The sequence below is a fragment of the Aethina tumida genome, chromosome 2 (assembly GCF_024364675.1).
Source record: "Aethina tumida isolate Nest 87 chromosome 2, icAetTumi1.1, whole genome shotgun sequence".
Lineage (NCBI taxonomy): Eukaryota > Metazoa > Arthropoda > Insecta > Coleoptera > Nitidulidae > Aethina > Aethina tumida.
This window is the reverse complement of record NC_065436.1, coordinates 27,411,312-27,433,396: the sequence shown is the minus strand read 5'-3', so window position 1 is coordinate 27,433,396 and position 22,085 is coordinate 27,411,312. Positions and strand designations below refer to the sequence as shown.

Genomic DNA, 22,085 nt, shown 5'->3' with positions numbered 1-22,085 from the left:
AATGTAGTTGAAGAGTAAATGAAGTGACTAGATCAGAAATTGTAGGCATTTCAAAAAGTGCCGTATATGGACCATCATTGTGAGGATTTGAGACCAAAAAACTATCAAAGCAATGAATTAAAAGAGGGGAACCAGCTCCAAAGAAAGCGGAAACAGTTTCACCACCTGGAAAGGCTGATATTTTCAGTTTCTTTGTGATTACCCATGGAATTATTTTCTTGCCAATGTTCTGATTGGTTTCTTCTAGAAAAAATAATAGGATGGTGTAAGAATTTCATAATATAGTATGGTTTCATATCAGGTACAGAGTGTACAATAATCAGGAGCATTTCATGCACAGTATATGTGATTATAATTAATTAAATATGAAACCAGAATGGGACGATACTCATTTTACAACTATATCTTACTCTGGAAAAATTTAAGTATGAAGTATTAACACAAGGCAACTCTTCCGAACAGACCAATAAGGAACATCTTTTACCTGCAAACAAATGCTCACACACCACAAGTTGTTTTTGCTAATATGTATCTAATTTGAATGAAATATAGATAAATTTCTTCTGAGGTTATTTAATTACATCGTACCTATATTTTAAAACTATTTTAAATCCACTGTCTCTTCTGGTTTAGCCGAAGTATTTTACAAAGACTACAAAAATACTTCTATTAGAATTATTTGGTACCTAGTTTGAATAGAGTATAGATTCTAATTTTTGCTTCATAAAACGTTTATACAATATACTTAATTCGAAACCATCACAACTAAATAAATCAATTTGCGGTGAAATTAAAAACACGGCGGGGAACAATTAACTTTGACGGTACAGAGAAATCGTAGCACCATCACTTTCCTAGTCCATATTGTGTTTTAAAATTAGCTTTTTTACGAGTCCACTACGCTACACTTTTCCTTTCACCCAAAAATTAGCCATGTTTGGCCATCGTTTGCAATTTAAATTACATCGAACGCAATTTGCGTGGAACATCATTAAGTTGCAGCCAGTTTTTTTTTTTGTGCAATGATGAGTTAAATTATAATAATATATGTCGTAATTATGACCACCATAAACTTTTTACAATCCGAGAATTTCAATTTAAAAAATATTTAACACGTACATTTATGAATAAACCAATTTTATTCATGGGAACTTTCTTACATTATTCGTACACTTGTGTGATTGATCAAGCGGTGGCTTCCTTCAAATAAGCGATCAAATCCTTCCGGTCTTCGGGTTTCTTGAGGCCGGCGAACAACATCTTGGTACCGGGAATGAACTTCTTTGGGTCGGTCAGATACGTGTCCAACGTGCCCTCGTCCCACACGACGCCCTTGTTCTTGTTGGCGTCGGTGTAGCTGAATCCGGGCGACAATCCGCTCTTACGTCCGATCAGGCCGTTCAAGTTCGGTCCGACTTTGTGCTTGCCGCCCTTCTCGACCGTGTGGCATTGGGCGCACGCACGCTGGAATATCTTCTTGCCCTTCTCCGAATCGCCCATTGTGTCTAACACGGTGATTTATAAATTAGATGGTGAAATGTCAAAATGACAATATTCAATGAAATAGTGTTTTTATAAATTCAAACTTTTTTATCAACGTAAAATTAGATTTTAAAATAATAACTTACTCTATTAACAATAGAAAATGTTTTATTAGTAGTAATTTAACTAGAAAAAGTTTAATATACAAATCAAGAAGACTCTATTCTAGTGTCTAGTATCTTGATTTCATTATATATTTAAATTGGTGGGTTTATGATGTTTGTAGTGCCATCTTTTAAGCAACATTGGAAGTTTGGGTAGATTTCTATTTATTATCAAAATGCATGCAAAATAATAGCAGTACCATTTGTTTGAATAATGAAACGTTTACGTTACTTACAGGTGACCTAAAAAGTAACCACCTTGACCAGCAAATTGCGCAGTTATCACGAGAAAGATGCCTTATAGCCCATTCATATTTAGGCTTGTGTTGACAGCTAATTTTCGGTTACGTGTTTGGCATCATGATTTTCGTTCTCTTATAAAACATTATTTTTTGAGGACAAAACGACGAAGGAAACAAAAGAAAAGTTGGATAAATGTTATGGGACTAATGCTCCTTCAGATTACACCGTGAAATATTGGTTTCGAGAGTTTCATGGTGGCCGAAAACTCCACTGCCGATGAAATCCGTAGCGGCAAGCCCTACGATAGGATTGTCATGGCATACTCTTCGTGGACTACCTCGAAAAAGGAAAAACCATCAATAGCGAGTATTACTGCGCATTATTGGAGCGACTGAGGTCCGAAACGGCCTCATATGAAGGGAAAAAAAAATTATTTTTGCAAGACTATGCGGCGGCACACGAGAGCTTAGATTTAAGGCTCCAATTGCTTCCCCATCCACATTATTCGTTAGATTTAGCTCCATCGGACTATTATCTCTTCTCAAACCTCAAAAAATGGCTCATCAATAAAAAAATCAGTTCACGGAGGAGTTTTTTGCAGACCTCCCGGAAAATATTTTTTTAATTTTCGGATAGGATCAAAAAGTTGAAAAATCGCTGAAAAGACACCCTCGAAAGCAACTATATTGAATAATAAAATCAAATTCTATAAAAAAAAATAAGAATATATTTTAATAAATATTTAGCAGAATAAGAAACTAAAAATAAAAAATAAAATAACATTTTTTTGAAATTGATAACCGTGTTCGTTCGACTTCATTCCACAGTAGATCTTTATTAGTTGGTTTTTCGTCATATATTATCGCCTTTGTAATGTCCGTCCAGAGATTTTCTAACAAATTAATTTTCTGGTTATGAATATACTGTTTTGCTTTTGGACTCAAACATTTAAAATAACATATACACCACTGAATTTTAAGGGGTTGATGAAACATTTTCTCTCTTAAATTTTAACATTTTATTTTTACTCTAAACACTAATTAGGAATTTATAAAAATTATTATAATATTTTTTTAATTATAATTATTATACTGAAGTTAAGTTTGTAAATAATTATTTTAATGATTTAAGATTCTGTAGTACCTACAGTTCATTTAGGTTGATATTAGAAGCTAATCAAAAACTGCTAAAAAATGAATCGAAAATCCATCTGAACATTTTTCTATTGAACTCCATATATTATTTGAAAAAAAAGTTTTTTCTAAGTACATTTATTTTTCCCTATGTGGAATTTAAAACAAGTTCAAAAATCAGCTTAAAGCAGACGATGTGGAGCAAATGCCTTTGGAGAAGATGTTGTCAGAGATTTTGGTTTTATCATATTAAAAATAGCAATAATTACATAGATGAAATAAATAAGATGAAGAACATCAAAGTCCTCCTGAATCTTGTAGTAACGAAAAAAGTACTAATATCTCGTGGAAAATCATTGTACTACATATTTGAAAATTGACCAGTCATTAAAATGCGATGAACAGACCATTAGAAAGAAGATCCATCAAATGAGTTCCATCAAAAACTTGAATAATTTGATTCCACATAAATTAAAGAACAAAATTCTTGTCGGTTTGGACAAAAGATTGAAACTGGTAACTCTAATGAACTTGGCTGATGACAACGAGTTTATAAGTTTATTAAAAATTTATTCAAAGACGAGCTTCGTTAATTAATAGAAAAGACATTCTACTTCTTCTTCACATCGTAAGATGACACATTAGACAAAGAAAGTTAAAATATTATATGGGAAGTTTTACTGCATGACATATTTCTCTATTTCGCTCTTATTTTTTTTTGTCATTGTCCAGTTTTATTCTGAAGGAAGGACAAAATTGAGGCTTATCTATTCTTCATTTCCAAGATGCCAATTTATCATATGAATATGTTGAACGTTATGTCATGTCATGTTATTTGGAGTATTAAAAATATTACTAAATTACTTTAGTCACATAAGTTGGTTAAATAAATAATAAATACTTTCTATTTCTTAAGTAATTTATTAATAAAACATTAAAAGCATCACCGTTTAATTGACTAAAAACAACCTTTTAATATATAATATTAATTTTAATAAATTCATTTTAAAAAGTAGCAGAAGTGAACTTAAAAAGTATCTTAAGAATAATATTGTTCTTATATTTTAAATGTAAAATTTATTTCTAAATTGATAAATAAAACGTGCATTCTAAAAAATAAAATTTAGTTTATTTAGATTTTTGTATTATACAAAATCAAATCTATCACAATTGGAAAAACTGCCGAAATAAATCCATAGGCTACAATCTATTTACACTCAACACTACAAATAACAAATAGCTGCCTGCAGGGTATGTCAACTATAAGTAAAACACTATAGCCAATATTTATATTTACATACAGTTAGTACTAGGTTTATTAGAGAATATGTATACCTATTTTAATATATTGAGTTTTATAATTAAGTACAGATTTATTCGTACTGCATCGAACTCCTCCCGTCAGATTTAACAGGCGCAGTCACAGGAGCAACGCTTCACTCTCTTCTGGCTCTTGCCGAGGACGGCATCAACGGATCTGACGGACCTTGGCTGAAGGACTGTAAAAATTCAAATTAAAATTCACTACCAACATATGAAATTTGAAAATATATATTTACAGTGTGGTCTCGATTCCTCGGAGGCGGAGGCCTGTTGTTCCTGCGCGTCTTGCTGTTCCTGTTGCATCATCGGTACGGGAATGTTGACGGGCAATCCTCTGGCGTAGGTTTGTCTGCCGTTCATCTCATCAGGGCTGGTCCTCTGGTGTTGGACCATGTGCACCTCCTGTGGGTTCTCTTCCGGTTCCTGTTCGGATACGACGACGATTCCCTCGCGGTTCGGCAGTCTGTTCAGTTGGGTCAGAACCTCTTCGGGAATTGGAAGCCTACCGACCATACCTAAAAACGCATGTTTAATGATGTGCGACTGTTTAATTATACATTAAGTACCTTCCGGTACTTGTACACGTTGTGGCACGCGTGGTTCCATTTCGGGCCTGGATTCCTCATCTTGTCCCCTTTGTTGCATCTCCTCCTGGGCCCTCTGGCTTTCCATGATCTTTTGGGCGATGATTTGCTGGATGATGTGTTGAATGATTGGGTTTGGTGGCATTTGGCTTTGAGCTTGTTGCACTTGTTGTGGGATTGGTTGCATCATCGGTGGCATTGGTGGTCTCATTTGTTCCATCGGGTGGATAATTTGCATCTGAGGTTGTTGTGGTTGTTGTTGCTGTTGTGGGGCGATTGGTTGCATCTGTTGAGGCATGTGGGTGGGGAAGTGACTATGAGGAATTGGGATCATCACCGGTTGAATCATGATGGTGTCCTGTTCGTCGTCATCCTCAGGTTGTTGGGGTTGTTGCGGTTGTGGTTGAGCTCTGAAGTTAAATTTAATAACAGTGTTAAAAATTTCATTACAATTTTTATTGCAACAGTTCTTTCACACTTTCATTCCCCTACTAGGAAACCATAAAGCTACAATTTTAGAATTCACTAATTAGATCTAGTCGCGTTCTATCTAATGCACTAGAAAGTATTAAACCCCATATCGGAATTTGTACGAAATAATTTATTTGACAAGCTCCATGCTTCACACTTTCACGCCAATTCAGCGACCAACGAGCGTTAAACAGGAAGGTGTATTAAAATTATATGTGTTACAATTTTTCTACCTTTGGAAGTTGCCGCTCTCGCAGAAGATGGCCATGCGTTCACCGCTGACACGTTCGTATCTGGGATCGGTGGTCAGGTTAACTCCGAAGGGCAACCTCACGGTTTTCGGCTGATGGTCGACCACCTCTTCGGCGCGTTTCTTTTCGACGACGCAGTTCATCCTCGATTTTTGGTTCTTTTCGATCAAGGCGCCAGCCAAATCGTCGAAGTCCAATTGGAGGGGAAGTTTGAAGTGGATCGGAGTCCTGTCATCTTCGTCGGATTCGCTGGAGCTGTCCGAATCGTCGGAACTGTCCGAGCTGTCGGAGCTGTCGGAACTGTCGTCGATGCGGTTGTTGTCGATTTCTTTAGCCGTGTTCTTGGTCTCCTCGGTTTGGAGTGGTTCGGCGGTGGATTTGGAAAGTGGATGTTCCTGGAAGAGTTACAATGGATATTGTTATTAATTTTAATGGTTTTTCATTTCTTGGTGGTTTTCATTACTGCAACTCTCTCTTTACGTAGATAAAATTTCTACTTAAATATTATGGTTTGCATACATAATATCATTTTACTGTATAACCTCAAGCTCTACTTAATGCTCCAGAGAGAAAATAAAACATTTATTGTTTTAAGAGATTTGTATACAATATTACAGATAAATGTAATTTGCGATGGTTGTACAACACCAGTTAAAAAATTAGATTAAAAGTAGGATTAATTTCTTTAATTACAGCCAATTACTAATCCTTGATTTGTCTATGCAAGATTAAACCTTTCTATAAACCGACGAGAAGCCTTTTTGTTCGTAATAAATTTGCAATTCAAGATTATAAACTAATTATCAATCATGATTTATTAGTCTCACCACTTTCGAAACATAACAGCTTCATTAAGTTGATTAGCTGATTAAATTATTCCAATTTAACATATATAAACACGCAGAAATCTCTAAACGGTCAAATAATCAATTAAGTATGAAGTGATTATGATCGAATAAATAGCTTTTTTATATAGATCCCACCTATTAATAATACTCACATTTGAAAGCGCATTTCCGTTACAGCTTAACATTAAATTAAAATTTATGTTGCATTGTTAAGTGACATGGCAACAAAGTTAGCTCATCGATGCATTTGCATCGAAAGGAGAAAACTGCGTACAACTTTCATTGTTGCAACAGGTACCAAGACATACTTGAAGAGTTTACGAGTTAATTAGTTTGACGATTGAAGATTACACATGAAATATCTGTTTCAGGAAATCTGATTGCGACTTGCCCACGTTTTATTCAAGTTACAAAAACGACGATCAGATTATGGTTTAATAAATATTGATTAGTGGTTGGCGTATTAAAATATTTCATCTATTTTTGTCAACTTATCGGCAGATTACATCATGCAGCAATTGACATGCAGGTAACACAGTGCTAATTTCAAGGTCCTGGCATCAGGAAGTATAAATGGAATCGTACATAACTATGGATTCCTAAATAAATTTTAAATTGTGGAAATTATTAATAAACATGTACTTTCTCCAGATTTCATACTTACAACTATATTACAGAATCTATACTTGCCATATGTTGCCAATTATGCAGTTCAAAGAACTGACTATTATCAGACGGATTTATTGATTTTAGTCCTCATTTCTGGAATAATCATTTTTTTATAATTTGATGTTGTTCAATTGCCACAAAGCTTTTCATAGTTTTTTTGCCGGTTTACCAATATTTTGTTTACTTTTGCCAATCAGACGAAAAAATCATCTGAAAGTTCCTTGCGCAATCGTCGATTTTGCGCCTTTTGTCGGCGCTGGTTAACCGCTGAAATCGGCAATAGAAGGTTGCGTAATACTTTCATTGCAATTTCGAACTTCCTGAGGTTACCGACCTGCCCGAAACACGTACAAATTTCAGCGTTACGCTCCTATAAAGTACATGATTGCGCATGAAATATGCATTGCGGAGAAATTAATTTGCAAAATTACGTTAATTAAATTGAGTAATGCGAATTATTCGATTGGATGTATTGTAATTTGGCGGTGTGTAAATACAGCTTCCGTTACGGATATGGAAATCGTATTTTGTTGGTTTAATTTGCGTGCAGCGTTTAATCAGGGTGTAAAATTGAACTGCTGAAACTGGCGGTGCATAAACGTCTGAAGAAAGGACAAACTCTTCTTCGCACCAATAAATATATTTTTATGCAGTGTGCTGTTTAGAAAAAGATCGTTTGTTGGGTAACAAAAGATCTTCCACAACGACACAATGGCTGAAAGTGAAAATTTCGTCGATTATCCAACGATATTTCAACGGCTTCAACGGTTGCAACCTCCAATTAATTTAGAAACTCAATTAGAAACTCAAAAATCCCGTTCCACATTGTGGTAGTCCAACCAACAAAACCAATATTAAATCGTTTAAAATTAACAGTTATTGTGTCTTGTAACTGAGCCGCTAACGACTTTCATTGGCAAAACCAGAAATTCTAATAAATCTTAAACCGTTGACCTAGAAATCGTGTCGTTGATATGGATTCAAACCAGATGAATTAAAAAATCGTTCGTGATGCATTTGTAGGTGAATAAATTCAATGGCTTGCGGTTGCACGCCAAAGATTGACTTTAATAATCATGAAAACGTGGCTTTAACGATTAAATTAATAGATTTATAACTGAATTTAAACAGAAATTATTTCTTAATATATGCAAAAAGTATGTATATGTAGGTTCTAGTCTCCAGTAAAATTTAAATTTATTCTAAAATGATAAAGATTTAAATTTTGTGCTAATGTGGGTCGTTAATTTTCTCATTATCCTCTTATAAAATTGCTCCCATATATGCCTTGATGAAAACACAAAAACACATATGCACAAAACTAGGTGAAATCTTATACCTAAATGAGCAAATGTACTTGAACAAAAAGTATGTTTTTAAATTGAATATTTACCGTACAAGGATAAGATCAGCAACTGTAACCGATTATAATTGAAATTAATATAAACGACCCATTAAAGCGGATTATTCTAGAAGGTAATTGCCGCAATAAAACGCACCAACTACAACATGCACGGTACTTCTATAAAAATCTTCGTTTCCATGTTTTTATCTTGTTGTCATAACCCGCATTTGCTAGAGGTCAGTTGAAACGAAAGTTGCAATAATATTGTAATTGACGACGAACAATGAATCAAATCCAATTCAGCCAACAAGCAAACTCACTTGATACAAATTTACGAGCACTCAAACCCAATGGATTTTCGCCAACAAGACAACAAAGGCTTTAAAAATCATCATAAAAAGCATCTCGTTGTTTTCGTAAGTGCCAACCTCATCGCGGTTTACAACACCGAGTATCGCAGCTGTGACCCGCTTCCTAAGAGTAAAGACCTCTCGCTTTCACCGTTGCCCCAGTCGTGAAGATGTTCATTACACATACGGGGTACGGCACACACATCCGACCGTGCAAAATTATAATTTTCCAATTCCTCATCGCCGTTGGTAATTTGCCAGACGCATAAATTGGTCGCACCTCAATGCACCGGGATCATTGTCATGATGGGTTAAGGAAGAAACGTTTCGACACTTACCTGTACCAATGCCTCAGGTTGAAGGGGTTGTTGGGATTGTTGTTGGAACCTGTCTGCGGCTTCGCTCAACAATTCCAATTCCTGTTCCAGCTGCCTGCAGGTCGCGTTGGCCGTTACGTAGGCAGAAGCTAGCAGGAAACTGCCCAGTACCACGGAGCTGAGAACTACGGTCACAGCTACTATCTTGGTGATTTGGACTGCTGTGCTCTTCGGTTTCATGTAGGCCTGCGAACAAATTATCAGTTTTATTAGTAGAAAGTGGAATATTAATTTATTATCAAGAATGATTAATAAACATGAAAATTATTACAATTTATAGTTTATTTTAGAAAATTTGTAAAAAGCGTTACAAATTGTTTTAATTGTTGGTATGTTATATGATGTACTGAGTATAAGCAAGTACAGTGAACTTTTCATTTTATTTTATCAAGCATAAAGCGTATATTGCATATTATTATAAAATTCATTGTACACACGACTTGGTACTAATAACTGGAATGGCTTATGAATATAGAAATCTCTATCCAATTTTTTATTTATAACTAATAAACCTTATTAACTTAATACCTTATTAAATTATTTTCTAATTTTTTAGACACTATAAATTCATCATTTAGTACATAATTACCCATGGAACAAGACGCACAAAACTGAAGATAATATAATCAACCTCGTCAAATTGTACATCATTTGATAAGAGTAGTCAAAATGTTGGACAAAAAATATTCATTACAACATAATTTAATCAGTAATTTATCAGGAAATTTTTGTTAATTTGTTACCAACACTGCATTCCACAAATTCATACAATAATCAAGATAAGAAAAACATGAGCAACCCATTCTGATTTTCATGAATAAATTAAACACAATTGTTGGTTTGTTTGAGAACAATAAGACATTCAAAATTAATCCCCACATTTTCTCATGGTGAAATATGGGATTGTCCATTCATAATTGCCACAAATTTAAGCATTCAATGTTTTAACCGAAAACAATTCTTAGATCACGATCACATCCTAGTAATGTTTAATCGATCAAGGCTTTCGTAGTAGTTGTTTCTAAAACAAAGACCCGTAGTTAGTTTGTATTCCCTCGTTGAATTTGGTGGATTGCAAAAAATGGCGAATGCTTCGGATGGCGAATACTGTGAGAATCGTGGATTTCTTCGACATTGACGACCACTGCTTGACTTGAATCGGTAATGTCGCCAGGACCGCCTCCACATTCTGTACTTGTCAACGTCCGAACGTTTTCCAACGACAGAATATATTTTAAGTCGGCCCTGTCGCCAAGCGTCTGTGGTATATTTTAAAAGTCCTGAGATTCCCACAAATTAGAATTCAACGAGCGTCTTTCTCTCGTAAACAATTGCCAAGGTGCATCCAGCCATTATAAGTACATTTGTTGTTTCGTTTTAATTCGCTCCCAATTACGGGAAGAGCTGGTCCGCGGCCATTGTTTCGCCTCTCGATGTCAGCTTTCTAAAAGACGGAGTCAAAGTTCGCGCGGCGAACAAACAATTAGTCATTGTGATCATGATGGATTAAGCAAATTCAGATGCAGTTCCCACCAATTTTCACTCGATCAGATTTAGGAAGCGTTTTAAGAAAGTCCGTCGTGATCGAGTTTATATGATTCGATACGGTTAATTAGAGAAAAAATTCAACGTTAATTGACATCTTGTAATTAGGCGTGGCAGCAAAAAATTAATCAATTTGGTATAGAAATCAGTGATTGGTCAATAAATTTATTTATAATTTGTTATTGTTTGAAACAATTTGGGAAAGCTGCAACAAAAGATTGTTTTAATAATTTCTAATGAACAAATTAATATTTTTATATTTTATTGGATAGAAAAACAATAACGTAATACAAATCATATAATTTTAAGAAAGTTAAATTAATTAACTGGATAATTACAAAAAAAAATATTAATAATTCTCGAAACTATTTTAATCACATTTTTTATTATAGTTATTTATATAAGTTATACTAATTATTATATTATTTTTCTAATTCAGTTGAATTAAAATGTATGTAGGTTCAAATTACCAATAATTAAAATTCAAAAAGAAAATATTTAATTAATATTTAATATATGTGCCGTATGTTTCCAAATCATTGATTCTTTAAAATTTAATATACTTTTGTATTATTTATTTTTCTCAATTTTCTTTCTAATGTAATTAAAATATTTAATGATAAAATTTTAATAATTCGGATAAAAAATTTTAGCACAAGAGGTCTATTTTTTAATGGTATTTCTAATTCAGTTGTTAATGATTTGATTAATTTTTATGACTGTTTATGTTCACGCGCTGCATTTAATTAAAAAAAAAGTTTGTATGAACTTTGAAATAAAAGAAAATTAATATTATATAAATTGCTAATTTTATATTTCAGACACTGCATTAAAAAAAAGTTTGTAATAACTTTAAAATATTACACAAATTGCCAATTTTATAGACTGATGTAAAAAAAATATAAAATATACAAAATAGATAAAAACTTTTTCTTTGTAAATATTTTCAAAAAAAACTATATATTCTTTTTTATTTATCTTTCTTATTCTTTCCGATTTTAAGAAAAAATTAATATACACAATTTATTATATGACAGCAAAATACTTTTTTTGTAAAAACAGTCAAAAGTCGATAACATCTAAAAAGTTTAAATGGAAAAATAAATTCAATAATAAATAGATAAAATCAATATTACAAAATTTTAACAATTTTAGAGAATAGTCAAAAAGGTATAGAGTATAAAAAATAAATAAAAACTCTTTTTTTTTAAATTATTCAGCTAAATTGAAGAGAGCTTTCACTTGTTTAATATGTTTTACCAGTTTATTTTAAGAATTTCAACAAGAATTATAGAATAAAAAACATAAATATTTTCAAGATAAATAATCAATCATCTTAAAACCACTTTTCTTATTGTAATTATTTATTATTATTATATTTATTTTTTCTATTTATTTTGTAATTTTTAAAAATATTTTTATTTGTGTTTTCTAATTTTCTTTTTAGTATTATTAATTGATTTAATATAATATGTTTGATGACAATAAAATGCACTTTTTTAAATAACTTCGATAACTCAAAAATTTTAATAATTCGCATAGAATTCAAAGTCTTTTTAAGTCAGTTATTAATAATAATTGTATGGATTTTTTGGCAGTTTATGATCAGACACTGCATTTAAATGATTTTAATTTTAATATATAAAATATAATTTAATAATAAAGAACTGAAATAATGAAATTAATATCACAAAATTTGATAATTTTATAGAATGATCACATTAATCATTTTAGTGGCTCATATAAAATAGGCATAAAGTATATAAAATAGTTAAAAGTTTAAATTAAATTTATCGATTTATGTTCAGCCAAATAGAACTTACAGAGCTTTATCTGTTTCATTATTTAATTGGTTGTCATTAGTTTATTTTAAGAATTACGACAAGAATTATAGAATAAAATATAGAAAAATTTATTTTTTGAAGTCAGTGGACTTATGCCTCCTAAGGAATATCTTAGAAACTTAAAAGTATGCTCTGCGTTTTTTTCAGGGCCATTTTTCGATTAATATCTTCTGAGTTATGACCTACAAACTCTACCATTTGGCCTCCCTGTCCATACATAATTATTTTTATAGTTTGTTTCATAATTGGTTACATTGGACTTTATAAATTGAACTTTATCTCTGGCAAGTCATAATTCAAAGTTGAACTGTACTCCTTGAATGATTTATTCTGTTCTATTTTGACGTTACTTTTTACATTAAACATTTAAATATACCATAATTAAAAATAATTTTTATTCAATACTTAAAAAACAGTTTACCTATTTTCTGATGCTCATTGCCGTTCATTATTTTATTGGATTTTCTAGTTGGCAACACAAAAATTAAAACGTTAAGCGACAGATTTATCTTGTCCTAACGAGTTAATCCTTGACCGGACGAAATCCATTCAAACGTCCCATGTGAAATAGCGTCCGCCAATTTTCCGCATGCAAACAACAAAAATACACGACAATCCATGTCACCGTGGGTGTAAATTAGACGCGCCATTTTTTCCACCACGAACAAAGAACCAACACGTTCTACAACTGGATGTGGGTAAATGTACGTGGGTAAATTCTATGCTGGATTGCATTTAGACTTGCCATCACCTTCGGGTGCATAATTGCGGACGAAAAAACCTATTAGTTTATTTTATAATAGGCGGCAACGTTCATGGCTAACAGCGTCTGACGATAGTCGGTGAAGATTTTCGTACCTGGCACCGAAACCACGTTCGTCTGTCTAAGTGTACCAAGTGATACTTTTACATAACCACGACCATAACAACCGTATGGGTATTTTTCCATTCCCATTGGTGACTCGTGCAGTTAATTATTGACTGATGCGAGTGTGGTTTTATTTTGAAAAGGGGAAATGGATTTCCTGTATGGCGGCAACTTCCCGCGATTCTTCAAAATATGATTCTTGGCCCGGCCATTGTTGAATTTTGCGTTTTATACTTATAGAAAGCAGGATGAGCAACACACTGATTATCAGTGAAAGGCGGCTGATTGATGTTTGTAAACAGTAAAAATGCGCGAAACACGATCTTTCACAAATGCAAATTAAATAGGTTGCTGGGATTTTTGTTCGTCATAAAAAAACGGCTGAAAAAGGTTGGTGCTAATTAACCGTTTTCAAGTCTTAGAGAGATATGTGATGTAGTTTATGTTTCCTGTTACTCGACGTATCATAATTTTATTGGCAGGAACATGTTAATCATTTCTGTCGCACAGTTTGCAGAAGCATTGCTGCCAGCATTGTTGATATTCAGTTACGGTGTTTAGATACGGTCACTGATCAAAGGTGATGGGAATTATTTAAAAAATTTCTTAGAACAATGTCGAATGTTTTGCCAACAAATATTATCTGATACAGACATAACGATCGAATCGTGTCTGCGTCTTACATATTAATCGGAACAATTGGAACTCGATTTATAAGCATATTTCTAGATTATCGACAATCGAAATACTAAGTAAAACATTTTGGTGTTATCATTTCGAAGAATGTTAATGTGACTGTTTAAAACCATGACTAATGTAGCTTTGACTGAGTAGATAGCAATAATTACACCATTGAATGGCTTTATTTGTCGGTAACAGCAGGAACGAGACAATAAATATGTGCAACTTGGAATGGACATTAATTATAACTTAATTTGGATTCATTAAGCTGGAAATAATTTCAGCTTGGGTTTGTGTGCAACCGGACGTTTCTAATTTTGATCAAGGCATGCAATTAATTTAAATAATTAATTATCTTGCGAAAAATAATTAGCAATTTTATACGAAGGAAATGTTTACAAATATTTTGGTTACTAAAATTGTTTTATAATTTATGAACAATACTACAAAAAATTAATATTTAAAATCTATAAATTTAATTGTTTATCTAATTATTTAAAACTTCATTGCGAATTTTAAGTTTATGTTTAAGTTTAAGCAAGTATAAATATTGCTGTAGTTTAATTTTATTTTTTTTTTTACTAAAAAATCTGAAATTAATTATTATATTATTAATTATTTAAAATAAATATATTTGAAAATGTTGCGAAAAGGTTTTTAAATGATAATGAAAAATTAACCTCGCATAATTCGACAGTTTTATAAAGTGGTTATTATTCACTACTTTACGAAAAACTTTTTACTTTAATTCTTTTTTATCGACTTCTGTTCAGTCAAATTGAAGTTTTAGAATTTTATAATTTTCAGTGTCTATCGTTTTGCTTTATTTTTAGAGATACAACAAGAAGAATATGGCAAATATCATCAAAATAAATAATCAAATATCTTAAATGCACTTTAGTTAGGTAAATTAGAGAGAAAAATTATTTTTTCTGCCAAGTTAGGGGTGTTTAGCCATCTAGCGGGTACCTTAGGTACTTAACGGTTTCATTTTTCTTTCAGGGCCACTTTTATAGTAATATATAATTATAATATTGAGCATTTTGAGTAATAAAATTATTTTAAAATATGTTCATATTTTAGAAGATTACTTAAAAATTCAATATAATCAAATTGAAAAAATAGAAAACTCTTTCTTTTGACACTCTTCTATCAACTTCTTTTCAATTAAATTAATGTTTTACAGATTTTTAGATTTCAGTGTTTGTATTTATTTATAATGTTAATTAATCATTTTGAGTAATAATATTATTTTAAATTATGTACATATTTTAGAACAATATTTAAAAATTCAATATATGCAAATTATAAAAATAGAAACACAAATTAAATTTAATTGTTTATCTACAACAAGTTTTAGTACCTGTTTTAAGTTTAAGTTTAAACAATTACTTTAACTGACCTTGCTAAAAGTTTTAAATTATTTAATGTATGCTTAATAATTAAGTATTAATTTAACTAGTTCTTTAATTATATCGAATATACATGAAGTAAACAATTCTTTTATTTATTTGTGAGTTAATTCTCTCAATATCTAATGTTTTCTGAGGATATACTCCCTAACAATAAATATTTAAAATATTTGAAGGTACTAATACAAAATAGAATAATATATCCAACATTATACAAAATGTTCTCTCGTCAAATGTCACACATAATTATTTTAAATTAAAAACAACCTACATAGTAAATTTTACAATGAAACTGAAGACTTTAAAACTTAATTTGAAATTTTATTGTTTATGAATAATGCTTGTATGTTTAAACATGTTTTATTTTAACTTTCAACATCTATAATTAATAATTTTATTGCTTTGTGTTCGCAATTTCAAATTCATAATAATAATTTGGCATTAACAATTTTTACTGCTACATTATAATTTATTTCCATTATGGGAATATTAATCAAGCCCGTTCATTGTATGTTATATAACTCGGTTAACCAATAATAGACTAAATAATTAATATACTTGATTTCCATAACAATACCACCAAAACCAATTATTTAAATTGGTATTTTATTTATAAATAGCGAGCGTAAGAATTTCCTGAGAGTAAAAATAAACGATAATACTATAAATAATACGCATAAAAATACAATAAACGTGGTGCATTGATAACAGTATCAACAAGGTTGTATGTGTGTGCATTCGATAACGTATTTTTAAATTAATTTCGTTTGTTTATGTTTATTTCTGAATGCCGACTCAAGGCTGACTATAAGCCGAAACCGCTTGTTTCTGGAACTCACGTAATATTAATCGTGTTGGGATTTTTTGCAGCTAACAAAAATCATCATCAACAATAACATTTTATAGTGAGCATAAAGTGTTGTGTACAATATAGTTGCGAGTCATAATTTCTGTGTCATGGACTATTCAACTCTTGAAACGTAAAATAGAAAGTTGCAGCGAAGAGTTCGTTAACACCGCATTGCTTTTCATCTGGGTGAAGAATATCAATGCACTTTTTACGCAGAGTTCGTTTACTAGCGAGGGAATTCTTGGCTGTTTAAATGGTACGAATTGTGGGTGCTAAATTGTACAATATCTGACTTTCCTGCTGTCCATTGTCGACGATCGGTCGTAAGTGCCTTTTGTCATTTTTACAATCGACGTTTAAACTTTCTAAAGTAAAAGAAACGTCTCGAATTAAGAATGATCATCTCTGACATTTCTATTTATAGATCTGCATTTCAAATGCACGTTCGTACTGTCACACAAATGCAGTTAGGAATATTGTTTAATTTAAGTGAGCGTACAAAGACGTGAGTCTATAATGGACTTCCTGCAAATGTGTTTCAATGATTTTTCTCCACTTCATTCAAGGGACTGAAAATGATTCTTACGTTTGTGAAGGTGAACTAGTTGTAGGTTTTGAAAGTCATTTGCAACAATTAATGTACAGAAATACTAGTAGCCGTTTTATGTATGATGGAATTAATCTGGTAAGTGAACGAAGAAATTTCAAAACCGGCAATATGATACTTTCATGCAGTATTGACGTTTTGTATTATTTTACTTTCAAACGGTTCACAATAATACTTTCCAAATTTTCATGGTCAAACACATGAACATAAACGATGTGGCTCATGGTCCGTCAAAAAAATACGTGTATTTCCGGAAGATGAGTTTTAATGTTCTTTGTAAATGTGCAAAAATACAGTTCAGTTTTGCATAAAGTAAATTTAAATTGTTGACGTATCCTTGAGTGTGTGTTCAGCTGAATAAATGTTACTTTAAATAAATATTTATGAAAAGGAGTGAAAGGAAAAACCAAAGATGACTAACATTTAAAAACAAATACGTCGGTTCAGCCAAGCAAACTGATACGGATAATACTAATAACTGTTATCGAGGAGGAAATTGCGCCGATTTGAACGAAACCACCTTCAGGAATAACGGCACGCAATTAAAATAACGTGCACTTATTCAACGTTGAAATAATGCCGTGCCATTTTTTTTATTCGTTATTTCTTTAAACAATTATCCACCGTTGCAGTCGACTCCGGTCGGGGCAAGTTGGAATAGTTGATGTAATATACACTTAGATAGAATATTTTGAACAAGGACAGTCGTTCCGGTGGTGAGTGCGGCCATAATTAGCGTTAGGTAAATCGTCAACGACAAGCAATTAATGGTGTGGAGATGTTCTTCCTCCCGAACAATGTGCCCGGTTTGGATGGCTTCAAATGTCGCCGGGACTTTCTAAAATCGAGGAAATGCGAGGATCATCTTCTGACATTTGCGACCGCTTAAGACGCATCGTAAATACTGTTAACCACCTCGTAATTACTTTCTAACCGGTTAAAGAGTTCAACAACGGAGTTTTGCAGAACGATGCATTTTTTGGTGTGCGAGAAATTTCATTAATAGGCAAGTGCGAATTTCGGATTTGCCACAGCTTTGTTAAAAAGGTCATTAAGAATGATGTGAATGCATTTTAGAAATGTTTTTCTTAACCTTATTAAAAATGCACAAGGTATCCCAAATTAAATGATTTTAACTGTTTTCTATATTATCGAAAAGTGACTAAAGCGTCCAGAGCTGTCGAAATAATACCTAAAACTTGTTTTTCAAAGAGATCCTAGTTGAATTTATTTTCCAAAAATATATAATTTGTGACGTAATTGTCTTTATCTAAGATTTCTGGTAAATTTTTGAATAATTAATGTTGAATTTGAAAACGCCTAAGAAGAATAAAAAGACGATGTAAAAATCAATTAAGAAATTTTTTCAGTTATATTTAATTAAATATTGCTAAATAATTTTCCTCTTAAATAAACAATAACTATAAAATATAAAACATATTTTTATAATAAAAAGTGACCTTGAAACCATTTCAGATACGTTAGATACTTTTTTATCTACTAAAATTGACATTTGGTAAATTTCAAAAAGAGTGTAATAACATTTATTATTATTATTTTTGTAGTATAATATACTTATATGTTTGTAGTATGTATATGTAGTAAATTTCGGGATAATTAATATTGTATTTAAAATTCCTAAATAGAATTTTAATCAAACAATTCGTTAAAAAATCGTTTCTATGGTATTTAGACGTCACTAAATTATTTCTCTCCTTTTTTAAGGGAAGTGTATTGCATAAAATAAACCTGTTCAATAACACAAAAAATATATTTTTAATAATAAAATGTAAAGAGCTTATTTTTATTTAAATGCTGACAGCAATTGGCATTTTGATACGTCAGAAAATTTTAAAAATCTATTAAAATTGCATTTGATAGATTTCAAAAAAGTGTAATATCGTTTTTATTATTATTCTTTTCTTTACAATTCCTGGAGGCTTTTTGACATGCCGGTTGTTTTTAAAATATCTAAAGTGTAATAATTTTATTATTAATATTAATATTATTGGCAAGAAGTAAAAACTTTCTGGAAGCAGTTTTTTTTTTAATTAGAATTTTAATGAAAAAAATTAGAAAAATCCATTAAGAAAGAAAGAAAAATAACCAATAGTGTATAATTTGTGAAAATCAAACTTACCTTTACCTCAATTTGTATTTGAAAAGTCCTCAGAAGATTTTTGATTAATTTTAAAATTTCAAGATATCAAACTTTGATGAAAAAAATTAGAATTAGAAAATTTTAATAATTTATTTCCCTGTTTTTTAAAAGAGGAGAATTGAGTCGTGTTACTCAAACCTTCCCAATGATTTAAAACTATTTCTCAGACAGGTGTTTTCGATCGCACCGCAACACAATCCTTCGGACACGTTATTTGGTAACGTTTAACGAATTCAATCTAAACAATTTGCGGTTTCAAAACTGGATACTGTACACGTTGTTTGCTAACAGTTGTGAAAGATTTCGACGCAACGTTAGGAAAGAAACGTTCGCAGATTTGCTTTGAACACACGGTTTTAGGTTAATTTCATGTATGACCCTTTCGGCCCGCCTCGATTGATCGTCAGTGCTATATATTAATAAATTTATATCACGTACCGCACCAAGGAATTTCTATTGTCGATTATGATACGTTAAGTCGTTTGCTTCGACTCGACTTGGAGAAATTGAACATTGAAAGTTTCAAACTATAAAATTAAAAACTAAATAAAACTATCGTGATAAAATTGTAAACGTTACCCAACGAGTCGGTGAAATTCGATACAAATTACATCTTTTATCGTCCCATTTGTTTATTTGCAACAAAATTTTTTATGCAATTTGATTTTATATTATTATTTAGACAAATAACATGTCGCGTAATATACGGAACCATTACGTAATTTATCTGCTAAGTTAATTTGTTTTTAATAACGTTACACAACGCTGGATTTTCAGCCAAATTACCATTAAATAATGGTATTATAATTCCTCTTTGTTGCTACATAAAATCCTGCGATGAAGAATAACAACCAGATTAATCCAAATAGGTTAAAACGTCCCGGAGTTTTCCGGGTCCATCATTTTCTCTTCTTAACGACGGTTTGCATAACCGAAAACAGGGATTCATTTTCAGAAACGTTGTTTTTGTCATTACGGCATTCGTATATGCATAATCGGTAATTAACCATTTTACGGTGTTTTAATAACTTGTGAAATTTGTTATTTAGTTGTAACATAAGTTTATTCAAGGTTGTTAGCAGTGTAAAATCAAAATATCAAGATTGCATGACTAACACGCGTTGAATGTGTGATGGATAAATGTTAATATCCTGTTGTTATTAAAGAAAAAAAGCAAAATTTAAATAAAATATTGCAAAGACAACAGTGTTCATCAATGAATGGATATTAAAACTTGTTGCAATCGTTCAGGAAGTTGTGACATGGTCTAATTGTAAAACTAACTGTACGTTCAAGAAATACTCAAATACGAGTTTGTACATAAAATAAATTGTTCGTAAACAACACACATTTTATTTGCTAAACATTTTGTTGTTCTAAACTTGTAAAGTAATTCACACTGTGTTGTTTATTAATATAAGGCAAAACAAACAGCCGGCCTTGATTCTGAAAAATTTTTGGTGACGGATATTTGTTATAGTAATTTTCGCATAGATAAAAGCTAAAACCTCAAATTAACAAAAAGATAATAAACAACAGTGATGTTTACGTCCGTTCTTATCTAGTAATTAAGTAAAAGTGGTGTGAATTAAATGTATTTGAGGAAATTACTGAAATTATATTAGAGAATTGTAAAGAATTACATTTCTCAACTAGTTTATAAAATAGAAATCTAGACTGTGACATTTAAATAAGTTAATGCAAATGTGAAAGGTGATGAGACAGATTTAATTTTAAATTTGCCATGGAAAATTTGTGCATTAATAACTAATTTATTCGTTAGATCCATCAAATAATCTTGATTGATAGAATTTTCCATAAATAATAATTAATATACATAAAAAGGATAAAGTACAACCAATAAATAATAATTATTAATATTTTAAACAATGCCAGCTAGAACATTATCCTTTCTTGAACAATAAATTAGAGAACATTAATTTTATTAGGAACAAGGGTATTCAATCGACAACTGATTACATATATTTGTTGCAATGTAATCCTTGTATTAATTATTACTCTACACATAATTGTAGAATTGTCTGTTAATGCATAATTTTTATAACTAAATGCAGTATTTTCGACATCTCATAATTTATTACACAAATGGAACTAATTTCTGGTTTACCTTGCTGCTAATTTTAAACAACAGATGAACGAATTGAATAAAAATCATCCTTGAACTTATGTTTACTTTTTAATATAAACTGTACTTTTATACTTTAATATTTGCATTTCATATTAGTATATCAAAAAATTAAAATTGTTTATCCAAACATTATCTGGGTTTTATTTATTTTTTATTTATCTGTTTTAAACCACCAATGGGCATTTATCATAAAAACGCATAAACTCATCCCTTTGCAATTTAGACTTTTCTAGAAATTGCTCATGCAACCAATTATCAGTAGTTCACCTTCAAAAACTCATAAACTGATAATCCACAACAAGACTTTCTAATTAACATAGAACGGATCAAAAATGTTAAATTTTGTTGGTGAAAAACTTACTGGTGGCGGTTCGGAGGAATAAACCTCGGACGGTGGGTATTCCGGTTTGATGGTGACGGTTGCCAGAGATTCGGGCTGCTCCTTCTCCATGGCTGCGTTGATGTACCGCTCCAGTTTAACCGACGTGCACTATTACGGAACTGCGTGAACTTTTTGTTTTATTAGCTGTTGGTGTTGCTTGTTTGTAGTTGTGATTTCACTCGGTCGCCACGACCGACTGGTAAGAGGCCCGTTGGATACACAGCCTTGTAGTCGGTGCCCCTTCCAGGAGCTTCTGGTGTTCCACGATGGGTAATGGTCGCCAATGGAGGAGCACCGATTCACCATCGCGAACCACGTTAATTGATGTTTATACAAATTTTAATTT

The 22,085-nt window shown here is 31.5% G+C and overlaps 2 protein-coding genes across 2 annotated transcripts; both read right to left on the bottom strand.

The window, feature by feature from the left end:
- Positions 1 to 1,120: 1,120 nt before the first annotated feature.
- Positions 1,121 to 1,726, bottom strand: LOC109595343 (cytochrome c, testis-specific). Its single transcript, XM_020010682.2, has 2 exons — positions 1,629 to 1,726; positions 1,121 to 1,505 (listed from the first exon to the last, which is right to left on the bottom strand). The coding sequence occupies exon 2, from the start codon at positions 1,498 to 1,500 to the stop codon at positions 1,186 to 1,188; it is 315 nt and encodes a 104-aa protein (XP_019866241.1). The 5' UTR covers positions 1,501 to 1,505; positions 1,629 to 1,726; the 3' UTR covers positions 1,121 to 1,185.
- Positions 1,727 to 4,129: 2,403 nt separating this feature from the next.
- Positions 4,130 to 21,945, bottom strand: LOC109595354 (putative mediator of RNA polymerase II transcription subunit 12). Its single transcript, XM_020010695.2, has 6 exons — positions 21,719 to 21,945; positions 9,202 to 9,426; positions 5,634 to 6,046; positions 4,912 to 5,339; positions 4,582 to 4,860; positions 4,130 to 4,521 (listed from the first exon to the last, which is right to left on the bottom strand). The coding sequence occupies exons 1-6, from the start codon at positions 21,806 to 21,808 to the stop codon at positions 4,430 to 4,432; spliced, it is 1,527 nt and encodes a 508-aa protein (XP_019866254.1). The 5' UTR covers positions 21,809 to 21,945; the 3' UTR covers positions 4,130 to 4,429.
- Positions 21,946 to 22,085: the final 140 nt, after the last annotated feature.